At 43.6% G+C, this 21,200-nt stretch overlaps 1 protein-coding gene across 1 annotated transcript in view; it reads right to left on the bottom strand.

Moving 5' to 3' along the window:
• Nucleotides 1-21,200, bottom strand: part of LOC124565314 — a 313,140-nt gene that overhangs the window by 184,099 nt on the left and 107,841 nt on the right. The window contains exons 5-6 of the mRNA XM_047131016.1: nucleotides 20,238-20,333; nucleotides 15,559-15,776 (exon numbers count right to left, since the gene is read on the bottom strand). Of these exons, the coding sequence (XP_046986972.1) occupies nucleotides 15,559-15,776; nucleotides 20,238-20,333 (314 nt within the window). The remainder of the gene's footprint in view (nucleotides 1-15,558; nucleotides 15,777-20,237; nucleotides 20,334-21,200) is intronic.

The following is a 21,200-nucleotide window of genomic DNA, read 5'->3' as shown; positions in this document are numbered from 1 at the left end:
CATGCGAGCTTGGTTGTGTCATGAAGCACTATCATTCGGTGTCGGTGCGCTGTGCACTAGATGGAAGTGTCTCCTCTGGACCACCAGGGAGTAGAAGTATATGGAGTCCTCTCCGGACCGCCAGGGAGAATAGGTGTACTTATAGTGTCTTTTCCTGGAGATGCTCTTGTGCAAACTTAGGAGTAAGACTGTCTCAGTGATCCGGACAGCAGTAAAGATTATTTCCTGAATTAATCTCACTGGGTTTTATCTGTCGTCATCGATCATCAGAAAGTCCAGTAACACAGAGGTCAGTTCAAAAATGGCTCTGAGCACTATGGGCCTCAACTTCTGAGGTCATCAGTCCTCTAGAACTTAAACCTAACTAACCTAAGGACATCACACACATCCATGCCCGAGGCAGGATTCGAACCTGCGACCAGGGCGGTCGCACGGCTCCAGACCGTAGCGCCTAGAACCGCACGGCCACTCCGGCCGGCTCTTGGATCTTTCCTGTGAACGCTGAGATGTTGTCAGTAATCACTTAATAATTTTTATTAGATTAAATATTGAAAATTGTATCATTTCCAATTTTTATTCAATTCTGCGATAGTTTTAAACAGCTGAACGAATGTACTAACTATTGTGTTTTCTTTCCAACAAATTTAGCTATGTCTTTTTTTTGTTTGTTGTCCATGTGTTTGGTTTCTACTTCACATTAGATTTTCTTCTGATGATTACCGGCATTGCCACGGCATTGTCACTATTTTGGAGGGGATATGAATATGCAATCTACGTTGTGGATTAGTTTTAGTAAGTTATGAAAAGCTTTGTTTTGTTTTAATTGTTAGGTGTCGTATGGACTAGTTCCTTTTCTTTGCTTTCCTGAATGATAACATGGAGCAAAACAAGATTGTTAGTAAGCGAATGTCAAATAGACGGGCCCACTAAGATGAACTTTGTTCAGCATAGGGTCAAAAACGGTATTTTCACACAGAACAGGAAGCTTTAAACAGCAGAGAAAGAAAGAATTCATTTACAGGTAGTGATGGGTTGGATGAAATACACAATATTAGAGAGTAAGAACACAGTAAACACAAAAGACACGCGAATGGTAGAGTGCCACACCAGTAATGACAAAGACAGGAAAGAATATGGGACAATCCTGCCAGCGCCGGTGCAGTCGTACATGTGAATCCAATGTCGCGTTAGTAACAATTTCATCGCTTTCGATGTGACAGAAGGGGAACGCAGACTTCTGTCACCAACCGGCTGCTCGCCGTGTGGCGTTAACAGCGCGAGCGAGCGGGGTGCAGGGCACGCGCGCCGATGCAGACAGCCACGCTACACATAATTGAAGCCCGCTTAGAAGGATGAATGCAGAATTCGAACGTCATTGTAGTGCAGGGCTGTTTGGTCACACCTCTCATCCCAAAATAGCAGCACAGATAGAACAAACAAGAATGTCTGACATAGGATTAAATGCAAACACCGAGGGAGACCGGAATTTGAGAACAAGCACTTCTTCTCTGTGCTGAAATTTCAAAATTTCTAGGAACTTCGCTCCACTCCAAAATCTCGCTATCGTAATTTACATATTACCAGTGTCATGGCCATTACAGGTAAAACTAGAATTCAGTTGCAGACGTATAGAGGCACGGCGGCAGAAAAAAAATTAAATAAATAAAAATGCGCAGGGTAGTGGCGGCCTACCGATCGATCATATTAGGAATTTGCGGACGTACTGGTCTCAGGAAATGTAAAATCACATTAAACAAGATCATTTTGTGTCCTGACATTCAAGCATTAGGATAAAAAACCCTTATAAATGTATTCGAGGGGCTAATAAAGAAAGATCAATTTCTAGATGCGCCACACTGCGATAGCGAAATTATAAAATTGTACTTCTCTAAGGTGCCTAGCAACTACCAACGTACACTCTTCGGAAAATGTAGCACTAGTACAGAAGAATTCATTAGTCCACTCTGCGAGCTGGAATTCAGCTTCAAAAAACAACAGGCTGATGACTGAAAGAGGGGCCAGAACAGTAATTTCAATAGGAACTCCCAGGTGCCATAAGGAAACAGCAATGGCAGACGGAATGACCGCGATCGGCCCTCTGGTCGGCAAGATTACAGAGTATAGAATTTCAGAAAAACTGGCAAAGACAGAAGAACAACGGCAGTCAGTACGAGAGGAACTGGCGCGGCAGCTTACCTGAAGCACGCGCCTTCAGGTCTGCTAGAACGAGGAGGAGCGCCCTGCAAAGGTAACTGGCGTGCTCACCACGGCCGTCGTGCGAGGCAGCCTGGCGCCCGGGCGGACACGTGGCTGGAAATGTCCGAGTGGGGTGGCGGTGGCCGTCCGGTGGAAATGACCCACCCAGGCAAACGGCAGAAAGGAGCTACGAAGAGAATGGTTCTAGTACCACGGTAATGTCGGGCACTAGCTCTAGTACCTTCTGAGTTCTCGCAAATCACACAGTCGGGACGACTGCGTGGACAAGGCAGATATGTGCTGCGTTGTTGAGAACCGGCACAGCTTTTTCTATATTTTCTCCTCTCCAAGCGACAGCAGTAGAAACCAGCAGTCCAAATGAGGACTGCTCTGCTGTCTTTCTTCGTTTGACGATGCACAACTTCCACACGTCTGTGGTATCATTCCAACACTCTGAGCAAGGTCATCTTAATTGTCGTCAGACAACCAATACTTAGTCCTGCTGAAAATCCCTGACTGTGGTGATCCTCAGAGACACTAAGAGCCAATAATAATTCCTGTCGCTGTGCCCAGCAGAGCTTTACTTCCATGGTGAGCTGTCTCTCGGCATCGGGAGCCTCTCGGTCCAACAAATGATGCCCCTCCCCATCGAGAAGGGTGCATGGAGCTGCTCACTTTTGCTGTTTCGGCCGGCCGCTTGCTACTGAGAGATATAACATAGGAGGCCCTCGCCACTGGTCAAATTTTTCCCATTAGGCATGAAAGTTGCCTATGCCAGCCCACATTCCATGCTCAACAGATCCTGCAGAGTAGTCCATGTGTTTAATTTGTTGAGAAGCGAAGTACGAGCGTGACCACTTTCCATACTATGGCTCTGCTTAGGAAAGGCCACAGTCCTGAACCAGAATACGTCTCCCCGGCGGAAACATCGTTGCTCACCAAGTTTTTGATTCTGTTTTGTTCAAAAATGGTTCAAAAATGTTCAAATGTATATGAAATCTTATGGGACTTAACTGCTAAGGTCATCTGTCCCTCAGCTTACACGCTACTTAACCTAAATTATCCTAAGGACAAACACACACACTCATGCCCGAGGGAGGACTCGAACCTCCGCCGGGACCAGCCTCACAGTCCATGACTGCGACGCCTCAGACTGCTCGGCTAATCGCTCGCGCCAAAAATGGTTCAAATGGCTCTGAGCACTATGGGACTTAACATCGGAGGTCATCAGTCCCCTACGACTTAGAACTACTTAAACCTAATTAACCTAAGGACATCACACACACCCATGCCCGAGGCAGGATTCGAACCTGCGACCGTAGCAGCATCGCGGTTCCGGATTGAAGCGCCTAGAACCGCTCGGCCATACCGGGCGGCCCATTCCGTTTTGTTATATCAATTTTAACGCCTTATATGTCATCTGTTAATACGAGGGCCGTTCAGAAAGTAACCTCCGGTTGATTTAAAAAAATACACCAAGTTAAATAAAAATATTTTAATATATACATCTTACAACTACATCTTTGCACTATTTTTCTACATAGTCTCCATAGCGATTGAGTCACTTATCGTATCTCTTCACAAGCTTTGAAATTCCTTCTGCATAAAAATCACCCGCTTGTGCCTGGAGCCAGCCTGTGACCGCATCTTTGAGCTCTTCGTCGTCATCAAACCGCTGTGACCCGAGCCATTTCTTCAAATGCATGAAGAGGTGATAATCACTTGGCGCCAGGTCTGGGCTGTAAGGTGGATGGTTGATAACGTCCCACTTGAAGGACTCAAGAAGGGCCGTTGTTCTGCGAGCAGAGTGAGGACGGGCGTTATCGTGCAAAAAACGATACCGGAAGTCAGCATACCACGGCGTTTGTTCTGTATAGCCCATCGTAACTTTTTTATTGTTTCACAGTACACGTCTTGATTAATGGTTGTACCACGTTCCATGAGTTCAACCAACAACACCCCTTTGGCATCCCAAAACACCGTTGCCATCAGTTTTCTGGCAGAAAAATCTTGCGAGGCTTTTCTTGGTTTGGTAGGCGAATTTGAATGTGCCCACATCTTTGATTGTTCTTTTGTCTCAGGGTTCACGTACTTAATCCAGGTTTCGTCACCGGTCACGATTCTGTTTAACAATGGTTCTCCTTCGTCCTCATAACGTGACAGAAAGTCTAATGCAGAGGCCATTCTTTGAGTTTTGTGGTGGTCGGTAAGAATTTTGGGCACCCATCGTGCACAGAACTTACGGTAACCCAATCTTGCTGTCACTATCTCGTACAAGAGAGTCTTAGAAATCTGTGGAAAACCAGTAGACAACTCCGACATTGAGAAACGTCGATTTTCACGAACTTTTGCATCAACTGTCTGAACGAGTTCGTCAGTCACCAATGATGGTCTACCACTCCTCTCTTCATCATGAACGTTATCTCGTCCACTTTTAAATAAACGTACCCATTCACGGACAACTCCTTCACTCATAACTCTTGGTCCGTACACGGCACAAAGCTCACGATGAATAGCTGCTGCAGAATATCCTTTGGCTGTAAAAAACCTTATGACAGCACGCACTTCACATTTGGCGGGGTTTTCTATTGCAGCACACATTTCAAACTGCCACAAAAACTAAACTAGCGCAGGTACGACGTTCACCCGACCACGGCTTCATGCCGACTGACTTGTTGAGTGCGTGAACGCACAGATGGCGTCGCTACTCCCCCCACAACCCGCACTGTGACCAATCGGAGGTTACTTTCTGAACCGCCCTCGTAGAATAGGGGTCACTCAGATATAAATCTTATTTCGTAAACTTACTTATTTATCCCAATGGTCCTGGCATTTCTTTAATTTTTTGTATAACATTTTTAACGAATTTTGTCTAGGTAAATATTTCTTTGTACATATTTCATACTGTCCATACAAATTGCTGTGAATAATATGTTACACAATGTCATTTTTCATTTCAAAATTTACCGAATGTCTCGCGAATTATATGTCACATTTAAAATAGCTGCATTTATCTGTCTGAGAGAGGTGTGCCTATTACTACAAATTTATGGAAACTGGTTGCATGTGAGATGAAGCGACCATCAGTCATCAATCAACCTTGTACAAGTCATATTTCTTGATCAGGGATGCGGTATGACAGAGTGTCATGGTTTAAATCCACAAGCATAAAAATATTGTCTACCACTTTGCTTCGTGGAAGAGCGTGACTGTATTTGAGTAGGCCTCCGGTCTGAATTTTAATTGTTCAAGTAAATGCGAAGTTTGCAAAGACCAGATGGACGAATTTCCAATCACATCTTCTAGACTTTCCGTGATTGTACGATTGCCTCTGTGGATGACTGAGGCGTCTCTGAGTGCGTTTCTGCGTCGGATGCGGTTTGTTTATCAGTCGGAATGAGACTTCCCCTTTTTGCTGTCAGTACTTGACTCGGACATGTCCTATGTAGTGACATGTTAGTAGCTACTATTCAGATTTTTTTGAGCGATTGGCAAACTATCGTTACTCTAAGTTAGTCAACCACTGTCAAAAGCAAATAAATTCTGACTAGGGGGGTTATAAGAGTTTGCAAGGCTAATGTGTCCTGTCTCTTCTCATTTTTCTCATTTCTTTTATTTGATATCATTTTATTATGCGTGTCAGTGGGGGCGGGCCAGGATAGGTCATTGCTGAAAGTCATATTGGTAATGAAGACTTTGGTTTTTATTCATGATATTTTAACAGATTTTGGGGCATTGCTTGCCCTTCTGTCGTTCTTATGTATGCGAGATGGGGCTGGACGAAGGCCACTTGCATTGAGTGTGTCAGAAAAACAAGAAGTCGGGCTGGGCCAGGCTGGTTTTTCTGCGAATAAGATGGGGAGTGGACTGTAGCATGTGCCGGATCCCCATGGCAGCCGACCTGCTACGATTCTTGGCCACTATGTTAGACATGAAGCGACAGCAAGTGAGACTTTCTGGTTTCTGTGCTAAATGTTTTATTCCAATTCATTTCTGGGCTTTGCCTGAGTGACGCCAAGAGTTACTATTGTTTTCAGTAGTTCTCACAGTTTGACGTCTGAAGCCACGGGACGCCCGACACACCAGCACCTAGCGCCCGGACGATACTTTGTTCCTTTTGGACGGCAATCTTCATGTCTCCTTTCGCGTGTCGCGGGAAATACAGAGAACTGACTAGGCAACTCAACACGATGCGATATGACGTTACAGAGCCCTACTGAAAATTGGCGGCAATGACCACGATTGGTACAAAAATATTGCTAGCGGTCTTGGTGAAATTTTGCGAAGTACAGTGAACACAGATGATTGACGCATTTTTCCACAGCCTCCTAAAATTTGAAACATTCGAGTGTGGTTGGGTCAAGAAGCACAAATTTTCGGTGTCGGTGCGCTGTGCTTGAGATGAAAAGTGTCTCCTCTGGACCGCGAGGGAGAACAGGTCTATTGATAGTATCTTCTCCTGGAATTTATCTCATTGCGGTTTTATCCGCGATCATTGATCATCAGAGAGCCCAGCAGTACGTAGATCAGCGGCTGCACCATCCGATTGCTGCTTGCTGTCCACACACCGCGTGAGATCTTGATGGTAAAATACTTGCAACACCGGCTTGATAAGGAGCTGTAATTCTTCTATGAAGCCCTCAGTAGCGAATGCTGTCGTCTTGGCGCTACATTACTCACAATTTTGTACATACATTTTTCACAGAGTTCTCATTTCTGAGTGGCATTCTGTCGCACAGTCTGGGTTTATCATTATCTCTGTTGACTGACCCATTCATAAGAGATTCAGCATTCACAGTGAGTGCCCATTTAAAAAACTTGTCAACTAATTATTCTCAACACCATTATTTTGCGCCCTTCTTCTATTTAAGCATTGTTCAGTGAATCGTATATTTATACGTTTATTACATAAAATAAATCTCTTTGTGATATTTAATTTGTTTATTATTTAGTAGTCAGATTTCATTTCCTGCCCATTTTGATAAATATTGAGCTTAGAGACTGATTAGTAGCTTTATTAAATTATAGGTTGTGTGAAATCCTTTTCTACTACTCATCTATGGGGTCATTTTATTAATCCTCTTAGCGTTCATTTCTCCATTGTGCTTAAGTCAAGGTGGTAGTTGAAAGGTGGAGGTTGAGTGTATGAGCGCTCTGATGGGAATTCAGTGGAACCCAGGTGTTGCACACACTTCTATATCCCAGCAAATGGCAGTCTTGTCATGTGACTGAACCGGATCGTTGTGTTCCTTGCGGCTGATATTTATACATCCACCCAGCGAACGGTCAGTCAGTTCTATACTCGTGTCTGATTGCTATCATCGGTGTTCTGCGATCTATTCCATAATTAAGTCATGGGAGCTTATACACTGATGGAAATGGAAGATGTTACACCATGCAGTATCAGTCCGATATTTATGAAACATCGTGAAGTTCATCGCATAACGGTTATTAACTGATTACACTCTCATTCCTTTCGAAATTAATGGCCGGCATCAGTACTAGATTTAAGTGTGACTAACACGGGTACGAATAAAAACGCGTATTTGTTGTCACATAAACGGCCTCTGAATGTCACCTACAGGAATTTCTTGCCATGCTTGCACCACATGCTGTGTTAGTTAAGGAAGATTGCTAGATAGAGGCTCGTGTGAAACTATATGTCTTCCTATTACGTCCCTGATGTTCATTATAGGTGACAGGTTAGGGGAGTGGGCAGGCCAGTATAGGATTCGTACATTCCTAAAGGTATTTGTGGTGTGACTTGCAGTATCAGGTATGGCATTATCCTGCTGCAATACACTATTTGGTATCCTGATGATGAAGGGTATGACAACGGGGTCTGCCATTCTTGCCATATGCTGCTGAACGTTCACCACCCCTTCAACAATTATTACCAAATCCGTCCTCTAATCTTACACTCAGCCACACCTCACCACCACACCATGATTCAGGGGTTGCGGTTATATGGAGTTCGAGAACCACTGTATCCTGTGAACTTTCACCAAGTCGTCTAGGCACACGATGGTGTTGCTGTGACAGCCACAAACATAAGTGAGACTCTTCGCCATACACCACAGAATGATACTCACTGCTCAGTTTGCTCGGGTTCTGCATTGTGAAAATCTCTGTCTGTAGTATGATGTCAACGGTAAATAATGTATGAAAATTCGCTCCTGGTGTAACGGGAGACATTGACGTTACTGTATATCTTTATCTATATACACACACTGCGCAACACGATTAAAGGATCACTCAAAAGTGCCTACAACCTGTAGTGGTACAAAAGCGTGGTGCACTGCGGCTTCATCCTTGGGCTCGGAGACGCTTCCACAGCAAGGCATCGATCTGTGCGGAAAAAGGCGACACATCAGTTCATGGAAAAGGTCATCACATTCCCTCCTACACACGGTACATCCCTCCTTTTGCCGCGATACCCAGCATTGAAATCATGCCGTTTTCTTATGGTTGGCCTGGCCATGGAAAAAATTTCAATTTCCCGGGTGATCAAAAAGTCAGTATAAATTTGAAAACTGAATAAATCACGGAATAATGTAGATAGAGAGGTACAAGTTGACACACATGCTTGGAATGACATGGGGATTTATTAGAACCAAAAAAATACAAACGTACAAAAAATGCCCGACAGTTGGCGCTTCATCTGATCAGAATAGCAATAATTAACATAACAAAGTAAGACAAAGCAAAGATGATGTTCTTTACAGGAAATGCTCAATATGCCCACCATCATTCCTCAACAATAGCTGTAGTCGAGAAATAATGTTGTGAACAGCATCGCAAAGCATGTCCGGAGTTATGGTGAGGCATTGGCGTCGGATGTTGTCTTTCAGCATCCCTAGAGATGTCGGTCGATCATGATATACTTGCGACTTCAGGTAACCCCAAAGCCAATAACAGCACGATCGCACGGACCTGGGGACCTGAGAGGCCAAGCATGACGAAAGCGACGGCTGAGCACACGATCATTACCAAACGACGCGCGCAGGAGACCTTTCACGCGTCTAGCAATATGGTTTTTTTTGGTTCTAATAAAACCCCATGTCATTCCAATCATGTGTGTCAATTTTTACCTCTCTATCTACATTATTCCGTTGTTTATTAAGTTTTCAAATTTATACTGACTTTTTGATCACCCGGTACACCACTGCTCTGAAATGACACGAAAAGTCCTCAAGAGGTACCGCAAGGGCATCAATGAAACCACCAATTTCCTTGGAATGTTGTTTTCTACACATTTCACTGTCGAAAACACCAGGTCCAGTGCAATGAGCAACAGTACGATGTACTTGACAATGTTCGACACTGATGACACCACTCGGACGATTTAATCCTACTCTAAGGACATCGTGAGGTATAAACCCCATTGGACATGATCAGGCCCCTTTGGAATGTAGTGTGACCGTAAGTTTTGCTATGTTATGCAGGGTGGAACCACTAGGGACCGTTCAAAAATATTCGACGAAATTTGAACATGATCTGAAGCAGCTAAGGATGCTCATGCTTTTACAGCCCTCCTGTTTCGTGCGCTCCTGTTGCCTGATCATGGAGAAGTACAACATTAACACATGAACGAATAAAACGGCAAAGGGTCTGTCAAAGCCCCCCCCCCCCCCCCCCCGCCCCTTTCCGCAACACAATCGGTGGCACCCACCCGCCTCTGTTGAGCATATTAAGTATGTACCTGTACACAGACAAACTGTAATGGTGCCTTTGCAGACAGGCAACTCCTAGGCACCCTTCTGAGGCTGCATGCCTGCTAGCAAGCACAAGAGCAAAAGTGTAGCCTACCTGCAGGCGCCTAGGACTGTCGTCACACTTTATTCCCGTATAGGTAATTTTTAAAGTGCTCAACAAAGGTAAGCAGACGCCACAGAGTGTGGTGTTTTAGGAATTCTCAGACCATTTGCTTGTACATGATATTCGAAATTGTATTTGGCATTATGGTAAAATTCTGAAAAAGGTAATTTCTCTGAAACATTCCACCCAGATAAAAAAATCGGGATAAGCGCGATTAGGATTTGTGCACCGAGGGTTCCGTAAAATTACGTATATAGGTCATCCATCCCAGAAATATAGAATTTCGGCAATTTTTCCTTGTTATCAATATTGATACTGGCAAGATATCGAAGTCATCATTTCCTGTCAAGATATCGAAGTCATCATTTCCTTAGGCCATTTTCTCACCTCAACGCGGTGTCGGCCCTGTTACTACGGATTTGGTAATGTTAGTGTCAGAGGGAGGCCAGATGCCCTTCCTGGCGCCAACCCGTGCCCCCTCAGATGGAAGTAGTGTACCACAGCTGTCTGCGTCTAGTGTGAGCCATCAAATAGTGCGAACGTGTTTCAAATGTCTGTGAGCTGTGCAACTGACGAGGTACATGGGGACCAGCCCAGTATTCACCTAGTGGGGTGTTGAAAACCGCATCCAGGCTGACCGACACACCGGTCGTCGCCGTTAATCCGCCGGGTGGATTCGATCCGGGGCCGGCGCGCCTATTCAAGTCCAGGAAGCAGCACATTAGCGCTCTTGGCTAACCTGGCGGGTCACTGGCAAGTTATCGAAGTATGTGATTAAAGGTGCTTAAAGGTGTTCATGCCACCAACGGACCAAAAACCTTAGCGTGTCACATGAGTTTCAACTTGAATAGATTGCCCGTTGCTCTCTTTATAGACAGGCAGACATGTACACAGTCGCATAAGAAGTGACAAAAAATTTTTTTTCGTGTAAGATAATTACAAATTAACAACTCTCGGATTTCTTACCTTACTTTTAGTGTGAAATATTACTTTTGACCAAATTTCATTGTTCTATGTCAACGGGAAGTACCACGTAAGTTTAGATAAGGAAATTTGCGAATGTCAAAATATGTGATATAAACGGCCATATATTTCGATTACACTCACTTATAAGCTTAATTTGTTTACAGCGGCAAGCGATCAGGGAAATCAGTGTGTGTCATAAATTGCAGGTTGATGCTGGTACCTGTTCCTGAGAAAAAGAATTCTTAACAGTCGGTCAGACAGACAGACAACAAAGTCATCCTAGGAGGATTCCATTTTTATTCTCTTGTCCTTCCTAACTGGTATGATGTGAAGGTGAGAGAGGCGCAGACACTTCCGCTAGCTCACGCTTGCTTATTTTATGGCAATAGGTATTTGATTGTTTACTCGAAATTGTCTTAAATAATTAATTGTGCTCCTAATATTCTTTTTTTTTTTACACTTGAGTTGCAGTATTCTTTTATAAAAATGGAAATGCAATTCAAAAAATCTCAAAGCCCCTAAAACGCTCCGTTCAAGTCATATGATGCCTGTGAAGTCACTGGGTAGCTCGCTGCTCCTACTGCCACAACGCTAATTCACAGTGATGTCTTGTTTTGGAATTTACGTTTTGGAAAATGGGTTACAAATGGTGTGTAGTGCCACACTGCACAAATACCTCTACAGAAACTGCAGAGAATGAGAAGTCGCAATGTGGTTCACGGTAGCAGCAAATTGCCACCACGTCGACGCACGAGTTCACTAACTTAAGTAAAAATGTGTTGCACTGTGAAGTTAACATTAACTTACCACAAGATATGCTCTCCCACTCTTGCAACGAAGGACAGTGTCATTCAACGAAATTAAACTCTTACTGAAAATTGTCGTTTTACTCAACTACACCTCCATTATTCGATTGCTCAGTTGTTAAGCACGTTAGACCGTCGGATTATATAAGATGGTGTCCACAGATCGCTGTTTCGAATCTAATCCGGAAAAACATTTTAACTTATTTGTAAAACGACTCGACAGTCCTCTCACACGGAAACCAAACCACAATTACAGAACTTCACCACACAGATCAGAAATAGAATATTATTCTGTTTTTCTTGTTGTTTACATGCGCTTATATTTGCAGTCACTGTTCACATGTCACGTTAAAAATGATGTTTTCTAATTAAGGTAACCAAACGCTATTTTGTTTATTAGAAACAATGTTTTTATATTCGCACTGTCCAACTAGAATTCTTATTGCTTAAACTTTTGCAGTTTCATCATCTCACATAAATACGAACTAAGTCTGCTTCAGACGCTAATGTTAGTTTATACTCACAAGCAAAACAGCCCTTACGTTCGTGTCATCTGCGTGTTGTACACACTTTATATCTCTCCGTGTAACCTTGTCGTCCTAACACTTGTTGTACTGTTGGCATAAAGTGATATCTTCATTACTAGCAATGCTTCCGAAAAAAGGAACTGTTTGTTCGCAAAGCATATGCGTTTATGCTCTGTTTTCTATTTCTTAGACTAAGACTAATGTGAAGCTAGATATAATGCACCCCAAAATCGGAACAACTGCTACAATCAGTACTTGCTAACGTTATTTGCGTATTTTGTGTAAAAAGTTTAAAAATATATGCCCCTTACAGGATCCGCACACACGACCACGTCATTTCCGATCGGATGCGCTGTCAGCTGCGCCACCGAAAGCCTGCTGCCAGCGTTATCTCTGCTAAGTGTCTTCTAGAGAAGAAATCGGCACTAAGTTTTGCCAAGAATAATTTCATTGTGCTTTCGGTCGCAGCCCATGACTGACAGTCAACAATCTAGTTACAATATACAGACACATTTGTAAAAGTTCTACAGTTCCTGATTTTTGAGCGTGTTTGCAGGCAGCAAGGAAAACTATATCCTTCGTTGCACACATCGCCGTTCTACGTTGGTGGAGCACAAATGCATCAACTTTCGCAATGCTTCCACTATCAGTATTCACAAAATTACTTTCTATTGTTACTTAAAAGTGGTGATGGGGTTTTCATAACTAAAGAGCTAGACTGCTTGCAGGAAAACACACATCGCCGTTCTACATTGGTGGAGCACAAATGCATCAACTTTCGCAATGCTTCCACTATCAGTATTCACAAAATTACTTTCTATTGTTACTTAAAAATGGTGATGGGGTTTTCATAACTAAAGAGCTAGACTGCTTGCAGGAAAACAACGCAAAAGCCTCGTATCTTCGGGTAACACTACTAGCCTGTGCCGTCACCAGAGCATCAGCCAATAATAGAGCGTTTTCGATCACGTGACCACATCTTGATATTTAATGATTTTTATGCTCTAATTACATACAAAGAAGAGATATGATATGTGAATATTGAACATAAATGCTATAATGAATCAGAATAACAACAATCCAAGCCATATTTATCACATAGGAAAATAGCCTATTGTGTGGCACCCATATAAACACTTACAAGTAACCGTATAGCCGCAAACATTACCGGGGAAGTAATGTTGTCGTACAAGTGGCTGCAATTCGTCTGACCGCAATGTTACCAGATAACACTGCCTGGATATACAGGGTGGTCCACTGATAGTGACCGGGCCAAATATCTCACGAAATAAGCATCAAACGAAAAAACTACAAAGAACGAAACTCGTCTAGCTTGAAGGGGGAAACCGGATGGCTCTATGCTTGGCCAGCTAGATGGCGCTGTCATAGGTCAAACGGATATCAACTGTGTTTTTTTTTTTACATAGGAAACCCCATTTTTTAGTACGTATTGGTGTAGTACGTGATAAAATATGAATCTTTTAGTTGGACCACTTTCTCCGCTTTGTGATAGATGGCGCTGTAATAGTCACAAACGTATAAGTACGTGGTATCACGTAACATTCCGCCAGTGCTGACGGTATTTGCTTCGTGATACATTACCCGTGTTAAAATGGACCGTTTCCCAATTGCGGAAAAGGTCGATATCGTGTTGATGTATGGCTATTGTGATCAAAATGCCCAACGGGCGTGTGCTATGTATGCTGCTCGGTATCCTGGATGACATCATCCAAGTGTCCGGACCGTTCGCCAGATAGTTACGTTATTTAAGGAAACAGGAAGTGTTCAGCCACACGTGAAACGTCAACCACGACCTGCAACAAATGATGATGCCCAAGTAGGTGTTTTAGCTGCTGTCTAGGCTAATCTGCTCATCAGTAGCAGACAAATTGTGCGAGAATCGGGAATCTCAAAAACTTCGGTGTTGAGAGTGCAACATCAACATCGATTGCACCCGTACCACATTTCTATGCACCGGGGATTGCATGGCTACGACTTTGGACGTAGTGTACTGTTCTGCCACTGGGCACAAGAGAAAATTACGGATCGATAACAGATTTTTTGCACGCGTTCTATTTAGCGACGAAGCGTCATTCACCAACAGCGGTAACGTAAACCGCCATAATATGCAATATTGGGCAACGGAAAATCCACGATGACTGCGACAAGTGGAACATCAGCGACCTTGGCGGGTTAATGTATGGTGCAGCATTATGGGAGGAAGGAAAATTGGCCCTCATTTTATCGATGGCAATCTAAATGGCGCAATATATGCTGATTTCGTACGTAATATTCTACCGATGTTCGTACAAGATGTTTCACTGCATGACGTAATGGCGATGTAATTCCAACATGATGGATGTCCGGCACATAGCTCGCGTGCGGTTGAAGCGATGTGGATAGCATATTTCATGACAGGTGGATTGGTACCATACCATGGCCCGCACGTTCACCAGATCTGACGTCCCCGGATTTCTTTCTGTGGTGAAAGTTGAAGGATATTTGCTATCGTGATCCGCCGAAAACGCCTGACACCATGCGTCAGCGCATTGTCAAGGCATGTGCGAACATTACGGAAGGCGAACTACTCGCTGTTGAGAGGCATGTCGTTACACGTATTGCCAAATGCATTGAGGTTGACGGACATCATTTTGAGCATTTATTGCATTAATGTGGTATTTACAGGTAATCACGCTGTAACAGCATGCGTTCTCAGAAATGGTAAGTTAACAAAGGTACATGTATCACATTGGAACAACCGAAATAAAATGTTCAAACGTACCTACGTTCTGTATATTAATTTAAAAAACGTACCTGATAGCAACTGTTCGTCTAAAACTGTGAGCCATATGTTTGGGACTATTACAGCGCCATCTATCACAAAGCGAAAAAAGTGGCCCAACTAAAACATTCATATTTCTTTACGTACTACATGAATGTGTAATAAAAAATGGGGGTTCCTATTTAAAAAAACGCAATTGATGTCCGTTTGACCTATGGCAGCGCCATCTAGCGGGCCAACCATAGCGCCATCTGGTTTCCCCCTTCAAGCTAGACAAGTTTCGTTATTTGTAGTGTTTTCGTTTGGCACTTATTTCGAGATATTTGGCCCGGTCACGATCAATGGACCACCCTGCATTGATGGTAATATGCAGTTTTTATAGCCAGAGTGAACTTAATACGAAGCGATTCTTGTATTTTTGGGATGATGTGTAATGAATGGCGGAGCGCCGTTTGGGACTGACCAGCTTGTCGCAGACGACGACCATGTGGAGGATCATGTTGCCGAAGGAGTCCTGGGCGTCGGGGTCGGCGCCGTGGTCGAGCAGCAGGTTGTAGACGCTCTCGTTGGCGCAGCAGGCGGCCCAGGCGAGCGGGAACTCGCCCAAGTAGGCCAGGCCCTCGTAGTCCGTGTGGCGCGCCGGCCGCGGCCGCTGCTGGTCGCGCGGCAGGAAGAAGCTGCCTGCAAACGGCACTCCACTCACTCCAGTCAGGCCTGCCCACGCTAAGTGTGTCTCATCACCTGACATGTCAAGCTAGATATAATGCATCCAAAAATCACTTGGACCAGAGAATCCAGTCCGTTCCATGCAAACACAGTCCACAATAAGCTTTCTGAAGAAGAGAAATTTGTTAACAACGAGTATAAATGTAAGTGTCAGGAAGTCGTTTCTGAAAGTATTTGTATGGAGTGTAGCCATGTATGACAGTGAAACATGGACGATAAATAGTTCGGACAGGAGGAGAATAGAAGCTTTCGAAATGTGGTGCTACAGAAGAATGCTGAAAATTAGATGGGTAGATCACATAATTAATGAGGAGGTATTGAATAGAATTGGGGAGAAGAGGAGTTTGTGGCACAACTTGACTAGAAGAAGGGATCGGTTGGTAGGACATGTTCTGAGGGATTAAGGGATCACCAATGTGGTATTGAAGGGCAGCGTGGAGAGTAAAAATCGTAGAGGGAGACCAAGAGATGAATATACTAAGCAGATTCAGAAGGATGTAGGTTGCAGTAGGTACTGGGAGATGAAGAAACTTGCACAGGATAGGGTAGCATGGAGAGCTGCATCAAACCAGGATCAGGACTGAAGACCACAACAACATCAACAACATCCATCATATGCAGGTAACAACAAAAGGTCATTACAAGATATGCCCAGAAATGCTTGGTTTCTGAGATAGGTCCTTCGAAACAGATTATCAGAATACCCTCTTCTTGCCGGAATATTGGCTTTCCGTCGAACTAATCGATTACCAATGATATTGGCCTACAACCTGAGGGAGAAATGTTCTTAGTGACAGGCAGAACAGCTGTATGTGCCTTTTCATGTGACCATGTATGCTGATCGCGGAAGTTTGTTATGACATCTTGCCTGAATTGTACTTCATATGTGAACAATACCAAGGTACTGTAGGAAAGTTCAGATTTGTAGCACACTGTTCCACGAACCGCTGGCACACCATAACTCGTGCGGCGTAATCTGCTGGTGACAGGAACTGCACACGTTGAAAATGATGAGGACACAATTGTTGATCTTGCGACAGTCTCCACACAGTCTTAGGAAAAAGATTCACTTGCAAAACTAACCTTCGTGTACTGAGAGAAGTAGTCGTTTGCACAGGATCCACAGTATCTTCATCTACAACTGAAGTTGCAGAAATTCGTCGTACCCTCTCCAAACCAGAGATGTAAAATTCTAATGAGTGCACATAAGGTGATGGAGAAGTTCAAATGTCATTTGGTCTGGAATCATTGCTGTCTGTACCAATCCTTCTAGAAACATCGTGCCGTCCGCCTTTCTGTACAGGAATTGTGTCTCTGCCAGGTCCTGATTTGATAACGTGTCGAATGTCGAGCACGACACTCAATGAACCCTTCGCTTCGGAATTAACTATCCGGTTAACATATTTTGTCATGGCAACTATCTGAGGGAAGAAAAACGTTTCAGTGAATGTCACTAACTTTAAGGCCATAACTCGGATTCCAAACATTACTGAACACGCGTTGCAGTGAATTTTTTTGTTGCCTACATTTAGGGAATATATACCTGAAACTACAGCCTCTATTTTTGAAAAAGCTTGTAATAACCAAATGCTGTAACGAAAATTATAAAGTGTGAAAATAGAATGAATAGTATTTTATTAAATATTAACTAAGTAACTATATTATTTGGCCGCAAATTTATCTCCTCCCAGCTGAAGCCGGTAAAGTAGCTAGGTAAGAGTGTTTAAGAAATAAATATATTGTTGTTGTGGTCCTTAGTCCAGAGACTGGTTTGAAGCAGCTGTCCATGCTACTCTGCCCTGTGCAAGCCTCTTTATCTTCGAATAAATACTGCAATCTTCACCTTCTGAATCTCCCTGCTGTATCCATCTCTTGGTCTCACTCTATGACTTTTACCCCCCTCCCCCCCCCCCCTCCCGTCCACACTTCCCTCCAGTACCAAATAGGTGATTCCTTGATGACTCAGAATGTGTCCAATCAACCGATCCATTCTTCTAGTCATGTTTGGCCGAAAATGTCTTTTGTACCCAATTGTGTTCAGTACCTCTCATTAATCACGTGATCTACCCATCTAATTTTCAGCATTCTTCTGTAGCATTTCAAAAGCTTCTACTCGCTTTTTGTCTAAACTGTTTACCGCCCATGTTTCACTTCCATACTTTCCTACACTCCATACAAACACTTTCAGAAAAGATTTCGTTACACTTACATCTAAATTCGACGTTAATAAATTTCTCTTCTTCAGAAACGCTTTCCTTGCCATTGCCAGTCTACGTTTTATATCCTCTCTACTTCGACCATCATCAGTTATTTTGCTCCCCAAATAGCAAAACTCCTTGTCTACTTTGAGTGACTCATTTCCTAATCTAATTCCCTCAGCAACACCCGACTTAATTCGACTGTATTCCATTATCCTCGTTTTGCTTTTGTTGATGTTCATCTTATATCCTCCTTTCAAGACACTGTCCATTCCGTTCAACTGCTCTTCCAAGTCTTTTGCTGTCTCTGACAGAATTACAATGTCATCGGCGAACCTCAAAGTTTTTATTTCTTCTCCATGGATTTTAATACCTACTCCGAATTTTTCTTTTGTTTCTTTTACTGCTCGCTCAGCATACAGATTGAATGGCATCGGGGAGAGGCTACAACGCTGTCTCACTCCCTTCCCAACCACTGCTTCCCTTTGATGCCTCTCGAGTCTTATAACTGCCATCTGGTTTCTGTACAAATTGTAAATAGCCTTTCGCTCCCTGTATTTTACCCCTGCCACCTTTAGAATTTGAAAGAGAGTATTCCAGTTAACATTGTCAAAAGCTTTCTCTAAGTCTACAAATGCTAGAAACGTAGGTTTGCCTTTCCTTAATCTTACTTCTAAGATAAGTCGTAAGGTCAGTATTGCCTCACGTGCTCCAACATTTTTACGGAATCCACACTGATCTTCCCCGAGGTCGGCTTCTACCAGTTTTTCCATTCGTCTGTAAACCATTCAAAAAGATCTACCGTTATCTCTGCTTTGGTTAGTATCTAGAAATAATTTTTCTGAAAATGCAACTAAAGCATAAATTAATTTTCTGCTGGCTTGTAAACCACTTGTAACTTACAAGAAAGCGTCATGAGTGGCGAATTTTGAGTAAAACGTACATTTGCCTTGTTGCCATATTAAAATTTGCTTCTTTTGCCAAAACACAGTGGATTTTACGCAGTGTCAAGTCACTAACATGTTGTGCAGACGGAGCTGCGAGAGAATTCTGAAAGATTGATTTACTAATTTAATTAAGGATAAACTGAGGAAAAGTAAGGCCAGTAACTTATAAAAAGCCTATCCTCGGTATAAAAATAAAAGTATAACGTCTTCACTTTGGTTCCAAAATCCATACCATGTCTCTTTTCACCATCTACCGATGGTCCTTAAAAATTACATTTTTCATCGAAGAAGTCTATAGTTAGTGGAAATGCCATGGTAGATAATGAAAGTTTGCATAATAACCGTATTGCAAAATACTCTCCTCTTTGCGTGCTATCATTCGCCAAAATCTAATTTCTGTTTCTCGGATCGTTTATGAGGGGGGTTGGGTTGTTTTGGGGAAGGAGACCAGACAACGAGGTCATCGGTCTCATCGGATTAGGGAAGGATTGGGAAGGAAGTCGGCCGTGCCCTTTCAAAGGAACCATCCCGGCATTTGCCTGGAGCGATTTAGGGAAATCACGGAAAACCTAAATCAGGATGGCCGGACGCGGGATTGAACCGTCGTCCTCCCGAATGCGAGTCCAGTGTCTAACCACTGCGCCACCTCGCTCGGTCGGATCGTTTATGAAATATGAGGAATGTTGTAGATATTTTATTCTCACTTTATCGCTGGCATCCGCCATCGGATATGACTGTGCAAAATCAGATCACTTTCCTCAAAATTGCTGGAGATAGAGGCCCCCACCAAAGTTTAAGGAAAAATTCGATATCTTAGTTAAATTTAATATGCAGCAAAATATTATGTAATATGCACCAAGCACAAAATCATAATGAAACCTATTTTTTATTGCAAACTTTTTCTAAATTCATGCAGTGTCTTACGTAAGTACAAACAATAACTGTGATCATTAAAGAAATGAAGGGCATGTCATCACGCAGCTGTAAGTAACGAAAAAACGATCTTTTTTACCGAATAGTTACTGCACAGTCGTTAGAGAGAGATTGTGTGTGCGCGCCTCAATTCTGTCTTTGCAGCGTGACGCGCAAACGATATCGGCCTCCTCTTTTGAACGAATGGATGTTCTCGCTCAGCGCTTTGGACAAAAACTGGTCATAGCGCATCGACGACTGCATACTCTGTGGACTCTATCGCACAGTTACACGTCACGCCACGTCGGTACGCAATGTCCTGACGTCTTTCAGAGCTCTTAGGAGGGGCAGCCACTTACCAATGGCGCGCTGGGACACACTGGCGCCCGCCTCCACCAGGTCCTGCACCAGCTCGTTGTTGTTGTACGCGATGGCCAGGTGCAGGCCGCTGGCACCTGCAACACGCCACCGCCTCGTCACCTCGCTGTACCTCACAATTAGACATGCCGCAGCCGAGACTCGCCACACGAGCCACATCGTATTCTACACGTCTACACTCATTTTGGCTGGAACAAATAGTCAGAAGACAACACAGAACGTTATATAGACAATGGAGCATAGTGGTTGCTATTGTAACTGGGTCACCTCTTTTGATGCTAGTCAATTGACAGCATGAGCATTACTGCACAGGGCACTTGATTCTAAAGCATTATGTCAGGGTGAAAAACACTAAATAAATTACTTCTTCTCTCTTAACAACATGTGGGCAGGGTGGATTCTTCCTTGGCTCGGGTATGAGGTAGAATGAAACAGCATTTTTACATAAGATAACTTTTATTGAAAGATTTGTACAATGGTTTCCTTACTGGATTGTTCTGGCTGGAGAGCGGCAGCTGTGTCGTTTGCAAAGCCTTCTGCTGCGTGAGCGGCGGCGTCTGATTACGCCTGGCGGTGTGTATCTCGTGTAGCTGTTTCGCCCAGTTGACTGGAGACGCGCATCGTGAGGTGGCCCGTTTAGTTATTGAGAACGAAGTCGTGAATCGGATGGTGATACCTTGGATGTGGGGTCCCAGTGTTTCTCTTCTCTATGCGACCGCGTGTGACAGTGTTGTGCGTCGGCCAGCAGAGCGGCGCGGCGGGGGAAGGCCAGTGTCCCGGACTCGAACAACAGAATCCAGCTTGCCAGTCTTTGACTGTCAGATCTTCATCACCAGCTCACAGGTGACTGCTGATGTGAGGCCGTCCCCTTCCCGTCCTCACTAGTCACCCAGCTACGTAAAAATTAGTCTTCATATACCTTCTAACTTCTGTCGGCGAGGCTG

This window comes from Schistocerca americana, chromosome 1 (assembly GCF_021461395.2).
Source record: "Schistocerca americana isolate TAMUIC-IGC-003095 chromosome 1, iqSchAmer2.1, whole genome shotgun sequence".
NCBI classification, from domain to species: Eukaryota; Metazoa; Arthropoda; class Insecta; order Orthoptera; family Acrididae; genus Schistocerca; species Schistocerca americana.
This window is presented reverse-complemented; position numbering and strand designations above follow the sequence as displayed.